At 35.2% G+C, this 17152-nt stretch overlaps 1 protein-coding gene across 1 annotated transcript in view; it reads left to right on the forward strand.

Annotated features, from left to right (window-relative positions):
* Window positions 1-16654, forward strand: part of LOC104132374 (guanine nucleotide-binding protein G(i) subunit alpha-1) — a 34780-nt gene extending 18126 nt beyond the window's left edge. Inside the window, exons 2-9 of the mRNA XM_009645651.2 lie at window positions 1980-2022; window positions 2100-2241; window positions 6925-7082; window positions 8864-8992; window positions 12787-12916; window positions 14032-14185; window positions 15109-15323; window positions 15425-16654. Coding sequence (XP_009643946.1) covers window positions 1980-2022; window positions 2100-2241; window positions 6925-7082; window positions 8864-8992; window positions 12787-12916; window positions 14032-14185; window positions 15109-15299 — 947 coding nt within the window. The 3' untranslated portion in view covers window positions 15300-15323; window positions 15425-16654. The remainder of the gene's footprint in view (window positions 1-1979; window positions 2023-2099; window positions 2242-6924; window positions 7083-8863; window positions 8993-12786; window positions 12917-14031; window positions 14186-15108; window positions 15324-15424) is intronic.
* The last annotated feature ends 498 nt before the right edge of the window (window positions 16655-17152 follow it).

Raw genomic sequence — 17152 nt, forward strand, 5'->3', positions numbered from 1 at the left:
AAAAGCTTGCACACACAAGCAAAGCAAAAAGAAGAATTAATTCCCTGCTTCTCATTGGGAGGCAGACATTTGGCCACTTCCTGGAAAGCAGGGCCTCAGCATGCCTAATGGTTATGTGGGAAAAATCATAGAATCATTTAGGTGGGAAAAGACCTTTAAGATCATCAGGTCCAACCATTAACTTAGGACTACCAAGTCCACCACTAAACCATGCCCTAAGCACCACGTCTAGCCGTCTTTTAAATACCTCTAGGCATGGGGACTCGACCACTTCCCTGGGCAGCCTGTTCCAATGCTTGACAACCCTCTTAGTGAAGAAATTTTTCCTTGTCCAACCTAATCCTGCCTGGTGCAACATGAGGCCATCTCCTCTTGTTCTATTGCTTGTTACTTGGGAGAAGAGACCAATACCCATCTGGCTACAGCCTCCTGTCAGGCAGTTGTAGAGGGCGATAAGGTCTCTTTAAATAGCATTCTGTTCTCCAACACTATGACCACTTCCTGGCCTCCCAGGCTGATGTCACCTGCAGACTTGATGTGCATGCATTCCATCCTGGCTTTAAGGTCACTGATGAGGATGTTAAACTGAATTAGTCCAGTATCATCTCTTGAAGATTGCCTTTTCTAACTGGCTTCCAGCTAGATTTTAAACTGTTGGCCACAAGCCTTTAAGTCTGGCTGTCTAGGCGGATTTTCAGACATGTTGAAGTTGATATTTATCCAATTTGGTACAAGGATGCTATGGAAGCTGGTATTGGAAGCCTTATTAGAGTCAAAGTAAATGACATCCATTGGTGTCCTTCATCCCCAAAACCAACCTCACAGAAAGTTATTATTAGGCGCAGTTTGCACTTTGTAAATCCATGCTGGCAATTCCCAGTCACCTTCTTTTCATTCATGTGCCTGGAAATGACTTCCAGGAGTATTTGCTGTATAGTTAGTCTGAGGATCAAGGTGAGATCAAGATCTCCTAATGCCTCAGATTCCCCTTCTTGCTCTATTTTGAAGATGAATAAATACAGCCTTTATCAGTGGTTTCATGTGGTCACAGTGACCTGTAAAGAATAGAGTTTTCTTTGGTTGTATTGGAGTTGGACAGCTGGTGATCTGTTTGCACTAGAAATGCCTGTAGACTGTGTGAAGATTATTCTCACTTTTGCAAAGCCATATTGAGAAAGAGGAGGTAGAATTCAGCACAATTCACAGACAAACTGTGAGCATGCTGTCTAAAGGGATTAGATCATAGTTCTAAGAGTTCCATGATTTTTTCAGAGAATGAAGCAGACGAAAGAAAGTGGAGGTAAAGTAAACTAAGATTGTTGAGACAGCAAAAAATGCATTTTTTCCCCTGTCTGCTGACAGACAAACTAATGATTTTTATAAGCTTTGTATTTTAATATAGCATGCTTTTTAAAAAAAAAAAAAAATGTTGAGCATTGAGAGTGGTGTCAGCATGTCTGGCAAACCTCATGCAATCTGTTCCAACAAAAAGTAGTCTGACTCTGTTGGTTTATTCTTGCAAGGGCCAAAAGATGGTTGCAAGGAGCAGAACCATGAAGAGTTTGAAGATGTTCATTTGCAACACTGAAGGCCATTAATACACTGTGAAGAACTTACAAAGCAGGTTTTTGGTTAGGTGTTGATTGAAAAGGCAGTTAGAGGAATTGAGCTTCAGACCCCTTTGAAGTTGAACAACTGATCATCTGTTTGCATCAGAAACAGCAGCAGACTGTGTAAAGATTATGCTCACCTCTGTAAAAAGCAAAGACTTTTTAGAGCGGAATGATTTTTTTCTTAAAATGTCTTGATTTTGAATCTTTTAGCTTCAGACACATTTTGTAATACAAAATGAATTTGTAACAAATGTACTTTTAACTATTGAAGGTTTTTATATTGGTTAGGTATTTGATGTGTAGAAACTAAATGAATTTTCAAAGATTAATAAAAGTCTAATGAATTTTCACACATTTATTTTTCAGGAGCTGGTGAATCGGGGAAAAGCACAATTGTCAAACAAATGAAGTAAGTATGGTGAGAAACTATGATAGAGAAATATTTTTTTTATTCAAATAGAGAATTATTTTTTTTTTCTTCCATAGGATTATCCATGAAGCCGGTTATTCAGAAGAAGAATGTAAACAGTACAAAGCTGTTGTCTATAGTAACACCATCCAGTCCATTATTGCTATCATTAGAGCAATGGGGAGGTTGAAGATAGACTTTGGTGATCCAACCAGGGCTGTAAGTATTGGAGAGCACACACAGATATATGGCTAAAATACCCATTCATTTTCAATTTTCGTCCATTACTATTTCCTGAAAAAATCTCTTGATATCGAAAAATCTTCTTTGTAGAATACAAAGTTTGATTGAAAACTAAATGCCACTGGTCTTTATATGGCAAGGTGACTTACAGAGCAATCAGCACTGGGTTGATGCACAACAGCTATTTGGTTTAGATACAATTCTCCAAGTTCTATCTAAATTTGGAGGACTACACAGTCTCAGGAAGTTTTTGAAAAACATTAAGCTATGCAATCATGTCTCTTTATTTGTATGGACTTGTGAGCTGTTACGTTCTGCAAGTCATTTAAATTAGACATCTTCACATTCCTTAAAAAAACACAGCTTAAATAGGTAGGCATCTAGCTACTGCCTGCACTTCTCTGTTAGGTCGTAGGCACAGTAAAACACTTCCAGCCTCTGAGCTTGATCCTGTTTCATACTGTTTCCCGGTGTGGAGGACTTTATTTTACTCAAAGCGGAGACATGGGCATAGCCCTGCTGCTGGTATCCCATGTTTTCACAATACCATATGGATTAAGGATTTTTCACAAGAAATAGGAGACCTTTTTCTAAGGTCTATTTAATCTAATGTCCTGCATACAAACCTCTGATGGGTCTATTTGCCATTCCATCTATTGAAGCTGGTCTGCAGAATTGATGCTTTTGGTTTACCGTTTCTCCAGTCCTAACCCTATACCCTAGCCTGTGGTGATCCTGATTACACCCAAGTCTGGTCAGGAGATTAAATGATCTGAATCTTTCTGTAAAATGCTTAGCTTAAGTGGTTTTGCTTGTCCTCTGTTTACAGGAATACACTTTGTGTGGCAGTGCTGAAATTGATCACCAAATTTGTTAGTCTGAATAGCACCAAAACTTAGTTTGGGATGTCTGCTTTTATTTTATTTCCATAGAAATCAATGTAAAAATATGGAATGATCACCAGTACAGTTTTTGAAGCAGGAACTAGCCACGTTGTGGCTGTCTTCAGGAAAGATGGAGGAAGTTTTTTTTGCTGTTCATGCATTGAAATAAGTATGTAAGGTACTCAGAGGATTATTTTGTTATAATTCTTTCCATCATCTTAAGGTTGATTTATAGTTTGGGGGGAGAGGAGGGTCTCTGAAAATGAGGAACAGTATATAAAGTCTTCATTCATGACAAAGTCTTGTGACCAAGATCTTACTGTTTGCTTAAAAAGCACTTTATCAGTACTAGAGAGTATATTTTCAGTGACCTTGTAAAATGCATTATCTATGGTTGTCATAAGGAAGACAAATGTTCATAAGATTATGTAAAGTGGGTCATAAAGTTGTATCTGAAGTCTCAGTCTGATTGGCAGTCATAAATTACTAGTTAATTTTCATTTTGCTCTTTGATAGTTGTTATATTTTTGTAAATATGTTGATTCTACCTGAAACCTCTTCAGTTATAAACATGACTAGTAAAAGGTTTGTTGTCATTGGCTCTCACGTTTGCTTATCTCTTTTGCTGTTATCTTCCCTTAAGACCAAAGTTTTCCAGGGCAGCAACAGTATGTTATCGCATGGTAGTTCAGTATTTGTGCAATGGAGTCCTCTCTGGAGTCTGGCAGTTAATGTTGGAAAGAGGCAGATGGTAGACTCATGTTGCTAAATACATAGTAAGAGAAAACGGAGGAGGAGTAAATTTAGGCGTTAGCAGATAAAATGACTAACAAGATTTTGAGGGCTATTTTATATATGATATAAATTTGAAGTAATCCAAGTTTCTTGACTTCAGAGAGCTATATAAACGATGAGTCAAACTTTTGTCAGGGAAAATCTTAAAATAGCTGTCCATCCCTTTGCACTTAGGCGGCTCTTTGTGGTCCAAATTCTTTCTTGAGCAATACTTGTATGGAACGTCAGTACTAGATTTTTGCCAATTGTAAAGCCAAAAATGGAAGAAGGAATTCAGAGCTTGTGTTATACATCAGTCTCACTTTAAAAAAAAATGTATGGTTACTCCTCAATTATTATAGTATATTCTTTGTAATTTTACTCTATTTCATTGTAATTTTGTCGGGTTTTTTTCTGGGGGAAAAAAAAGCTCTAAATTGTAACGCTTGCTGAAAACTGTTACATTCAGACTCTTTTCCTTACACTTCTGAGGGGTTTACTCCAAATGGGATGTTTGTTTGGAAAATCATATACTCTTATTTCTGTCATAAGACTAATGGTAAAGCAGCGAGTTGAATGTTTTCTTTTTTAAAGCTATTGAATCAAGGGAGCACGGATCACACCAGCAGCATCAGTAATGGGCAGTCTCAAGACTGGTGTATCTCCCTTTGTCCTACAGGATATTTCAGGACTGAAGTAGTAACTATGTTTTGAGAGACAATTAGTGAATATGCTTTAAAGGACTATGGACCACTTTCTGAATGGAAGATTTTCTGTAATTAGCTAGGGAGATGGTTAAATTAGTTTCTTTACGTTATCTTATTTATGAAATCTGGTATAAAAATAGTAACACCTAGAGAGGAAGCTGCCCCATTCCAATATAATTAAAGGAAAGTATCCGGCATTGGTTAGTAATGAAAATAGGACTTGGTCATTGCATACTACCTCACTTGTGGCATCTGTAGCACTTGCCATCCTTAGAAAAGGGAGTATGGGGGTAACAGAGACCACTCTTTATTTTAATGTTTGGGCTTTTAAAAAGCTTTTAAAAACCTGCCCTTTCCCTTCCCCCTCCCCTCTCCCTGCCCCATTTTACAGCATGTAGAGGTTAGAGCTATTTGAAACAGAGTAAATTTTGTATGTTTGAAAGTCAGACAGACCGTGTTAGGTATAAAATGGTGTCATCATTCATGACAGAATTGACTGTTTCTAAGCTGTTTCCCTCATGTGTCTTAATATATTGGCTCCTCTTCAAGATCTGCTGCTTCTATAACTTGTAGGTCCTTTTGTATCTACGAACAGTATTCAAGACCAGAATTGTCATTCAGGTTTATTTTATGCAGGCATATTGCACAAACTACAGTCCACGAGATTGGACTACCCAACCCTTTGATCTTTACTGCTCTGTTTTTTTATGTAATTATTAGTGCACTCCATTGAATTTTTATTAGTTGTCTACAATTTGTCCTGTACATGCACAGTAATCAGTATTCTGTTAATTTGTTTGACAAATGCTCATTTTTAGATTTTTAACTACTCTAGCTTTCAAAAGACTTTTTGAACTACATCAGATACCTGTTGTTCCTATGTATAACTACATACGTATACATATAAATATATATAAAACTCTTCAAGTTTGCCTTGAATTGACTGAACTGCAAGCTTCTTGTTTTCAAGCTGTGAATATCAGTATTACTTAATCTATCTGTAAACAGTTTCCCTGTTAGCTGTCATAATCTTTGATTATTTAAGTCTATAGGAGATAATACCTTTAGAACAATCACTGCATTCTGTGCTTATCCTGAAAATGTGGGGGGTTTTCATAGCTTATTGTTTGAACAGCAAAGTCGACAGAACTGGATTTTTCTACAGATTTGCATCTGTATCTTCACTTACTGTTTTGTGAGAATAACCTTCTGTATTGCTTTTTTAAATCCTTCTCTTTCTTGAAATACTTTCAGTTCCCAGCTGATGTGCCCAAGTCTCTCTTTTCTCCTTCCTGCTTTCCAGTATCATCTGTTCTCTTTCTTTTAATTATTGGACAAACAGTACATGCTGTGGTTAGTAGTTACAAGCCACAAGTATGCTGATTTTTCTGGCCAACATACCTTGGCATTAGATCACACACAGCTAATAACCAAGGTCAAGTAGCTACCCACAGGAGAGTACTAACGTGGGTTTCTTTCCTCTACCCAGCTCTACCTTCTTTTTCCAATGCCTTACAGGTCTAACATTTTTAAAGTATCTTTCCTCAGTCGTAATTGAATGAAGGTAGCCAACTGGCCAAAATCTGTTAAAGGAGACTGGTGAATTGACATTCTGTATTCCTTTAGCCTCGCTCTCAATGGCAATCATTATATATAGTCTTAAAATCCAGAATTTGCTCTCTTAAAAATACTGATGTTTGCTTGATATCACATTAACCAACAAAACTTGGTCTCTATAGAATAATGAAGGTAATGGATATTTGTAACTGATTTATCCGGAAAGGTATTAAGTATTTTTCTATTTCCTGATGCATGATTTAGGAAGAAATGATCATTTGTCACTTTCAGAGAAAGTTGGTTTTTGAAGCTTAAGTGATTAATGTGTTTTCTTCAGTCAATCAATGTACATCTGCATATCTGAAGGTTCTAGTATACAGTGTAACCATTCTATTCAGTTTGTGGTATTTGATAAGCAAATAAGGTTAACTTTAGATTGAGCACAAAATATGTCACTACTACTGTTTATAGAAGCTTAGTTCAAGTTATAAAGGGATCAGAAGAGGCTTTATCAGCTACTGAGAAATTTAGTTTACTAATCATCTTCTGTTGTTGAAAAAAGTGGGAATTAATATCCTATGCAGAACACTAAACCCAATTGTTTTCCTTCACATTGTTTTGTTTGATTACATTCACTTTTACCAGGTTAAGAAAGTAACTCATTTGCTGAATGGGTGATAATACTGCTGTTGTATGTCTCAATGTTTGTCTCTCCACATTCTGTTTACATCCTAAAGGATGATGCTCGTCAACTCTTTGTGTTAGCTGGAGCAGCAGAAGAAGGATTTATGACTGCAGAGCTTGCTGGAGTTATCAAGAGACTGTGGAAAGACAGTGGAGTTCAAGCTTGTTTCAACAGATCTAGAGAATACCAGCTTAATGACTCTGCTGCCTAGTAAGTACTGTGTGACAAACAAGATTCTCTTTGTTTTGTTAGTAGTAACTAAAGGAATATAAGGGAAGTCTCATCTTTTGAGGAATTCTGCTCCCATGTAGATGGAAAAAAATTAGAAGTATCTGGACAAAGATATTGTCTACTTGGGTCAAAATGCTCCAGTAAGGCTTCAAGGTTGGAAAGGAAGAGGTGTAGTATAATTATGAATTTGAGTCATATTCTGAGCAGTTGTTTCATCCTCTTGAGGAAGACAAAAATTGCTTTAAGGTGCTTTAATAGCATTTTTATGACAAAAACATGACTCAAGTACCTGTTCAGTATCTGAAGATGTCCAGGAAACTTGATTACGTGATGTGAATCTGTATTACCAAGGATAGTACTTTCATTTTCAGAAGAGAGTTTCTCCTATGGTTCAGCTTTGCTGCATTTTCTTTGTTAATTAGTCATCTCTGTTAGAAATGTGTTGAGCAAAGGTAACCATCAGAATATGTCTTCTATGCTAGGGTACTTCATTAAAAATAAAATAGTAAGTAATCAAGGGTGTGATAAATAAAATGTGGTGGCAACAAGTAATGGTAAGTCAGTCAAGGAAGAGTGTTCATTGAGGGAGAGGTAAGGTGGTAAAGAATGGCATAGCGGTTATACTGGCCTTATAGGGAAATTTTTAGAACTTTCTTATTCTGAATTAATTTGTAGTGTTTGAAGTTGTTTTTAACTTGCCTTAAAATAAGGTACTTCTGTTCTTTAGAATAACTGTACATAAATAAAGAACAAGCAGGTGAGGTAACTGAGAAGGCTATAGCTGGAGTGATGTAATTATAGGCATGCTGAATGTATAAATGTGATCAAATTGTATTGAAATAACACTGATATTTGCAGCATGATTGTTACTTGTTTTGTGAAGTTGTTCTAAGGGTACAGAGGGTAGATGGCAACAAGCTGAGCTCATGATGACAGAACTCTTGACTTAGACTTAAGAGATACCACTTGAATAAACTTTCTTCAGTATGGAGCACTTCATTTGGAGGATCACTTACTTTCCTCTGGTAACCTCCTCTACTCTGTTTTCTTGGTTTAGATACCTCTGCCTCCAGTTTATAAGAAAACTGTTCTTCTAGCCATACAATTATATCCTTAAAATTGCTAACTTCTGGTTACGCTGAAAGATGAACATTATGCCTTCCCTATTTACTATGGGAAAAGCACAAACATGTTGATGTTTTTAGAGATGCTGGGCAGAAGCCTGCATCACAAAATTTTGGCAATGAAAGTACACTATTGTAAAAAATGTGTGCAATTAGAAATTCTCAATGGAAAGTTAATTGTTATGTACTAAGCATTTTCTTAAACACGTTAATTCTGGCCAAAACGCTGAGTTGTTCTTCTCATACCTATTCTCAAATGCAGGGTAATTTTGGGCTTTGGTTACAGTTCAAAGTAACTTAGACTTCAATAGGTTAAAAAGATGAAGGTGGTGTTCTAGTTAGTGCAAATAACATTGATGGTACGTGGAACCATGTCTGCATTTTGGGATTTCAAAAGAAGAATTCTTTGTAGTGGAGTCAATTGCGTAAGTTTTCTTTCTTCTAGGATGAAATATCTTTGTGTCTCTGAAGCTAATTTCAATAATGTGTCTTGGTTTTTGTCTTATCTCAGAGAAAGCTATTTTGTAAAAAAGTTGAACACAATATAATGAATGGACCTAGAACTTCTGTAATTCTTTGTAATTATCTTGTTACTATTTATGAATAACTGAAAGCAGTATTTATTTTTACCTTCAGTTACTTGAATGACTTGGACAGGATAGCACAAACCAGCTACATTCCAACCCAACAGGACGTTCTCAGGACTAGAGTGAAAACTACAGGAATAGTGGAAACTCACTTTACTTTCAAAGATCTTCATTTTAAGTATGTAAATCATGCTGCATGTTCATCTGTCTGTTACTGTAAAGTTTCTGTAAAGTTCTAGAAGATGGACTTTTAATGATGTAATTTAACAAATTTGTATAACCACAACTTTGATTTCTGCCTCCCCAAAACACAAATAGGAGGTAGGCTTAATGAGTTATAGGAAGGGCTTGAAGAAGTATACTCTTACATAACATTGAAAAAGAATTTTTAAGATGAACTAAAGACATAAAAGGCTTGATTATACCAAGGTGACGGTACATAACCATGACTAGCTATGTGATACTGCATACTTCATTTTTTTTTCATTATCTTATCTTTCCTGTTTCACTGTGTGTGTTTAGATTATTTGAGGTTGAGCCTCATTACAGCCTTCTCTATAAAGCGCTTAGCATAGCTTTGATTATTGTTTCAATCTCAAATGCAAATGGCAAGTCATCTTCATCCTGCTTCTATTTCAGAAATTGGGTCTGATTATTTACTACTTTTGTCTTCAAAGAACACCTCATTTTGTAGAAATGTTCTTCTGATAATTTAACAAATTCTTATGGAAATTCATGTTTTAGTACGAAGTTATAAAACATCAGCATTAGAATTGACAAAAGTAATGACTAAAATTTATGGTATTAATTATTAAGGTATACAAGTATGAAATATCTTTCTATGGGTACAGCCATCAGTAATTATTTGAGAATAATTAAGAATAATAAGTAGGAGCAGGTGGCTGACTTGCATTTATATAGGTTGATATCCAGACACTTCCCCTCAAAAATCTATCTGAAGGTAAGGAACACTTCTAAGGAATCCTTTTTTCATTTTTAAATTCTAACAAGGGTAATCTTTATAATGGTTTTAAGATGGCATTATTCCATTGTGGAACATTAAATGGGCAATGAGCATTGTCACTTGCATGATAGTATACCTGAGTAGAAGACCTCATTAGAGGTTATGATGTTTCTGACAGTGTTTTATCAGAAAGCCTAGGGTCATTGTTTTTCTTCTAATTTGTTTCCTTCTCTACTTATTTTTACTGTGCTTTTTTTAAAAATAAAAATCTAGCAACTCAGAACACTTGAAGTTTTCTAAAAATAACAACTGTAATTGAATCCCTTCTAGTGCAATTTACCTGGTCTTGTAGTACACTAACATTAAATCAGTAGTTGTTTTTTTTTTATCTACGTGCCCCCTCGCAATCTTACAGCCCAGGAAAAATACGAAAGGGGGATAATAAAAAAATCGGTCTGTTTTAATTAATGTGTAATATGTGAGACTTTCCAGATATGTATCGTGTTTTTGTAAACACTCACCCTGCCTCAAAAAAATATTTGTCAAATTCAGAGTCTTTCACAAGGCTGGGGACTGGAAGGAACAACTTGTATAAACTTATAAAAGAAGTGAAACAATTGTAATAAATATCTGATGTCCTTTTGCCCATATCACATTTTGTATGGCTACTAGAATCATGTTCTTTGCTTAAATAGTCTGAAAGAAGCAGAACGTGGCAAATCTGGCAACACTAGCTTTCAAAAACATATTGTGGTAGTAAAAGGATCTTGCATAAGTCCTTAAATTTGCGCAACTGCAGATAAACCATTCAGAAAGCCACCCAGTTAGTAGAGCTAAGTCACATAGCTTAGTAGAGTGATGACTGGGGAATTGTCTTTAATGCTTTACATTTAGTGCACTGAAGTAATTTGTCTGAATGTGGCATAGTCACCTTATAATCTCATTGGAGTACTCTGCTTTCTTTAAATATTGGAGAATCATTAAAGCACTTCTCTAATACCTTCATTCTTTAGATAAGGGGGGTAGATTCAGCTGTTACAAACTTCAGTTCTTTCAGCACTCCCTTGTATTTCTTTTTAGTTCGTTGTAAACTCTGGCTTACCTTGCATAACCAAAATGTGGTTCTTTTGAGTAGTGAAACCATGGGTGGTGCTCTGAATTTTAGTACCCGAGGCAAGTGCTTAAAACAGGGGCTTGCACACAACTCTGTGTACAGCCTACCGTATTGGAAGGTGGAATCTCTGAATCTTCTTTCAAAACTTTTTAAAATTAATCCGCAGGTTAAGCAGTTTTTGTGAGCATTTCAGTCTTTTGGGACTGTGACCTAACAGGCCTCAGTATAACTTCTAACAGGGCAGATGGAAAGCTTACGAACTTTAAGACCCCTCTGTTCAGAATGGCTAACTTTTCTGAAAGATATTGCAGCCTTATCTTTTTGTAAGAATTTTGTGTGGCAAATATTTTTTTTCCTGTATTTTTGTCTGCCTGTATTTCTCTGTACTGATACCACTTGGAGAAGAAGCTTCATTACGTAAAGCAGCCCATCAGGTTCTTATTACTTGCTGTTGAGGAGTTCACTGTGAAACTGTGGTGCCAAAACTTCATCCAGCACTAGATTTTAGTATATAAACATTTCAAAGATGAGTGCAAAAAGATGGTTTGCATAAAGAACGGGGAGTTTGTTAGGTGTACTATTAGAAAGACAACCCCAAAAAGAGAGAAGCACCACTGGTGAAATACACCACTAGCAGAGAGGCTACTCTGAACTGAAGCAAACATTTCTGGCTAAAATCACTATCTGTGAATACAAACTGGAGATTAGACTTCTTTTATGTTCTAGAAGTTGTCTCCTGCATTTTTCTCTCCCTTCCCAGGGTACGTGCTAGCAACAGTCTGAACAAGCCAAAATCATACAGTGCCTCTTGTGCAGATCTATTTTATTTATATATTTTTGCTGTTCTTTAAAATAATACTTTTTACTGCAGTTTTATGTTAATACAGGAAGTTGTTCCATGTTTTCTTATACCTCTTAGTTACCATCTCAGTAGTAATATTTTTGGACTGAGCAGTGCCATAAGGTATTATTCAACTAGGTGAGACCCACACAGATTGATATTACAGTACTGCCATCAGTATAAAGCATTTGATTTCTTATGTTCCTTAGAGCTGTGGTGTCCACGAAAAATAAAAGGAGCAATTTTCTTGTTCAGTTTCTCAGTTAATTTTTCTGTCTTGCATTCCATTCTGTCCTGTAAAGAATGAGATTTGTTCAACCCTACATGCCCTACTTTCTACCAAAAGCCCTCAATGTGATAGCCTTATTATTAATCTAATTCTGAATTATTTTTAGGCCATGCTGGAATATCTTTACAAGAATTATAACCACACATTTTAACAATTGTTGTTCTGGTCTGGTATTCTCTTCCTGTTTGTATGACACTTTTACCCAAATAAGGCTTTCAATATAGAGTTGGCCATTCTACCACTTAGAGCAAGGAGGATGGAGATGTAGGAACTAGTCTGTCCTCTGTTCTTTCTCATCTGTCTTCCTCCTGCCATTTGAACATTTTTATACCCGCTGAAGTCTAAGCTCTTTTTGTGACAATGTAGAAAAAAAGTTAAAATTACTTGTGAAAATGCCTGACCACAAAAGTCAGGCCTCTTTTGAAAGGAGTAATTGCTTTTGCTTGTAAGTAGGAGGAAGAATTACATTTTTGCATGATAGAATATGGACTGACATAGCGAGGAAAGTAATAGGTGGTTTCGTTTTGTTTAGCTTTCATCTCACACTTGCTCGTGTTTTGTAAAATGTTGTATAGAAAGGCTTTTAAGGCTTTATTAAAACTGGTTTTTTATACCAAGACATTAAATAATAATAAATGTTGCAGACTTTTATGCCTTTTTTAAAGTTTTGTGACCAGACTCGATACTTTCAGATTTTATTGGTTAACATTCAGAAAGCTTGAAATGCCAAAGTTCATTCCCTACTTTGCACTCCTGTTTTGCAGAATGTTTGATGTTGGAGGCCAAAGATCAGAGCGGAAGAAGTGGATTCATTGTTTTGAGGGTGTTACAGCAATTATTTTTTGTGTGGCATTAAGTGATTATGACTTGGTCTTGGCTGAAGATGAGGAAATGGCAAGTACCTTAATGTTGGATAAGTGAATAGTTGTTGATAGAAACTAAGTAGGTTTGAAAGAAAAGCTATAAATACATCTTTTAGAGTATTACTGCTTTATAAGATCTCAGAGAAAGGTCTCTGAGAAACGATGATAGAATTCCTGCTTTCAGGTTCCAAAGTATTTCCTCATTCTCAGAAGGAATACTATGAGACAAGTATTCTTTTCAGCTACGCTCTTTCATGTTTTAAAAGATGCATAAATTAATGAGGATAGATTGTCAGTAATACACATTTTAGTCTCTTTAAGGATGCTAGAAGTGTATAAGAAGAAATTGCTTGACTTGCCTTTTTCTACTTTACCACATGTTTTGTTTTCCTTCCTCAGTCTTCAATTTTTATTTCTTTCTAAATGTGTTTCTCTGATCTCTTTCCTTCGTTGCAGAAATTTTGCTCTTATGGTCTCAAGTGATGCTTATCTATTGTGTGTGAATCATTAAGAAACTTCTGCACTCTTCCTCATCTTCTACAACTTACAAAATTTTTGGGGGGAGGAAAGAGAAATAAAAAAACCCCTTTCAAGTCAAATGTAGTCAAAGTAGGTTATAGATAGCATCCTGCTACTTAAATGACTGGAGCTTGGGCAGACTACTTACATGTTGGATAATTTTTCTACAGAGTAAAAAATTAGGCTAAGAGGAAAAAAACCTGCACACTTGATTCTCTACTTCATAGAACTATTGGGTTTTATGCTGGAATCTCAGCTAGGTGCAGACTTTAATTTTCAGTTTCCAGAAGATCTAACCAGTATAAGATAAATCTATGTAAGTCAGCAACTCTTGTAGAATATCTGTACTGCAAAATGTCAAAACACACAAAAAAATTCTGAAATACTAAATAGCTTAAGCCTGGAAATAAGAGGGGAAAAAAAAAAGTAGTTGCTTAAACCCTGCTCATGAAAGTGTCCTTTGTCTTGGCGTTTCTGTATTTCTCTGTGGTAAAATGTGATTCTGTATGATAGAAACTTAGTTTTGTAACTTATCTGGTTCATTTGTAACTAATTAAAAATATGTACCCTGATTTTACTACTGAAGTCTGATAAAATACAACAAGGTGTTTTTTCTTCCAAATACAGAATCGGATGCATGAAAGCATGAAATTGTTTGACAGTATCTGCAACAATAAATGGTTCACAGACACTTCTATTATTCTCTTCCTGAACAAGAAAGATCTTTTTGAAGAAAAAATCAAAAGGAGTCCTCTCACTATTTGCTACCCTGAATATGCAGGTATTGGAGGGGGATGCAGGTGTAAAGTAATTTTTGGTTAATTACCTCATTTTTGATGCACAAATCAGGAGGAGTTTAATAATTCTAGGTGTCTAAAATATTTAAATGAAATAAAGTTTAAGATGGGGGAGGGGTTGTTTTTATGGATCACAAATAAAATAGTGCTAAGTGAGATTAATCTTTTTACCTAGGTGGAATAATGCTGGTCCACTGGTAGCATTTACATGTTACTGCTGCAACTCTTTTTGGCCTCATTTACTTAGCCTGTTGTTTTTTCTGATGTCCTCCTATTTTTATACTTAGCTGTAATTTTTTTCACTAACAGGAATCCCTGGGGTACACGGTTTATTTGAACAGGGAGTGCAAATGTATGTTAAAGTAGATGGCTTATTCGGGAAATACGTAGCAAAAGATGATTATTTCATTTAACAAGTCTTAGCCTTTTTAAGTATCATTTTCATTGTAACTTCAGGCTATTCCATTGCACAGAAAATAGCATGTTGGAGGTAAAAAGCTTAGGAGAAATATATATGCCAAATATCTTTAATAGAGTTTGGGAAAACCCCAAACCTTTTAAAAACATAAAAACTGAAATTGAATAACCTCAATGAAGGAAACAAAATATCCTAATGTAGGCAATAGTGATGGGTCATTAATGACTTGCTCCATCTGCCACTGAAGTAAATGGAAAGACTCTTCCTGCAGCTGGAATTGAATTGAGTCCTTAGTTTTTATTCTTAAAGACGTGTCCGGAAGGTTTCCTTTAAGATTTATTTATGGTATCTTAAAACAATGGCTGTGGAATTACTTCTCTTCAGATTTAGGTTAACAGTTTCCAAAGAACCACTTCCTTCAAAGATACAGCATGCATCGTGTTCTTTCTCAGTTTGAAACCTGCTTACTGAGCAATTTTCTCCCTGTAGGATCAAACACTTATGAAGAAGCAGCTGCTTACATTCAATGTCAGTTTGAAGATCTGAACAAGAGAAAAGACACGAAGGAGATCTACACTCACTTCACATGTGCCACAGACACAAAAAATGTGCAGTTTGTTTTTGATGCTGTAACTGATGTCATTATTAAAAATAACCTTAAAGACTGTGGCCTCTTCTGAGAACAGACAAAAGGTTCTTAAATGGTAAATTACATGCCTGAAAACAGGATTTGGGCATTTGGAATATGCCCATGCTGTGTAAAACCTGCATAGATATACCTAATTCTCTTTTATTTTATTTCTAGGTTTGGAGAACGACTTCGCACAATTCTAATCTGATTCTTTTCGAGGTGAAAGAAATACAAAATACATTGTGCTGAATGATAGATCAGTACTGTACTTGCCTGTTTTAACAGCTTTATTTATGTTTGTCTTGTAAATTTAAGTAATTAGTTAACACTGAGATGTCAGTTGACTGTATGTAAACTTATAATTGTAGTAATGTATTTGTATAAACGTTGAATGGAATATTTTAGTAACTTGATGTCCTCTAAAATTTCCATGTTTTATGAAGATACTCTTAGAGGAGACAGACACTTTTTGCCTTTGGATTATTTAAACATCTTGTAAAATTAAATTTTCTTTTCATCTTAAGGGTGCATGCTGCCTTATTCTTTACTTTTGTTGGTAATACTGTATATGGAGTTAGCTTTTTTGATATTTAAACAGCCTTGTACACCTGCTCAGATTTAAAGAAACATAACCAATAAAACTTGTTTTTGCCTTAAGTTTTGAAAAAATCTTTTTATAAATTTAAGATAAATGCAAAGATTATTTTTTAAATTTGAATGAAATACACAGTTTATGAAATCTGGGCTTGCAGTCTTTGCAGTGCAAATGTGGCAACACTGAGAAGTCGAATTTTAAGGTTCAACAATCATTGAAGCGTATGGAAATGCAAAAAGGAAGTTGTTAAAACCATTCATACAAATAAAAAAAACCAGTTTGAAACTGTGGTCTTTATTCAGTGGAATGAATGGCAAAATTACCTTTGGGATTTTTTTTTTTTACAGACCGTTAACAAAGGCTAGGCTTCAGGGTAATATTTCTTCTGCTTACTTAAGAAGTAAAATCATGTTCTCCTTAAACTTTTGGTATTTTCTGCTAATAAAACTAGCTTGATAATTTAATAACCATAGAAATATCAGATACTCCCACAAGATATGACACAGTGGCTTCACAGATTAAAGCAATTTCCTGTTGCACATAAAAAGAATCTTCAGTATTTTGGATAGAGTGTTTCAGTAACTTGCGAATTCTGATTCTTTAATTTCCTCTTTAATTATAATTAAAGTATCATATTTTCTTTAAATGACAAGTTAAAGAATATGATTTTCTTCTGGTTATGCTTTCATTATGTGATTTGCTGTCTTAGGTACGTATCATCCATTGCCTTATGGGTAGTGCCAAAACTGATTTTTTTAATACAGATTTTAAAATGAATAAGCTTCTATTTGTAAATAAGTTAATGGATGGTTGTCTTAAATGTATGTCATCTAGAAAATACGAATGTACCAAACTTGGAATATGGTTTTCTAAAATATTTCAGGCAGCTACAGTACACCATGAGTTCTTTGAGAAGTAAATAAGTCTTTGAACCTGTTGCTATTTTTCTATATTATCTTAGCATTTACGTTCTTAGAAATGTTCAACCAAAATATTTAAGTCATTGTTCTGTTATTTAATTTTTGATTGTGTATGTGTTTCATTTAGGCCTCAGCTTGAGTAAAACTTACCTGCACTTCTCATTCTTTAATGCTTCCTTTGTTGGGTACAGAATTGCTAAATGCGTTTCAAATGAAAGATTAGAAAAGAGATAACTTATTAGTGGAGGTTGTTAAATATACTCGTACTTTATGAGCTCTTTCAGCAGTTACGGTTAGCAATCTGTATATCCTGGGCTGCTTTTAATTGTGCTTTACAGTTCTGGATACATAACTGATTTTAAATCTCATTGAACTACTTTGTGGAAA

This window comes from Egretta garzetta, unplaced genomic scaffold (assembly GCF_000687185.1).
Source record: "Egretta garzetta isolate BGI_Z169 unplaced genomic scaffold, ASM68718v1 scaffold148, whole genome shotgun sequence".
NCBI classification, from domain to species: Eukaryota; Metazoa; Chordata; class Aves; order Pelecaniformes; family Ardeidae; genus Egretta; species Egretta garzetta.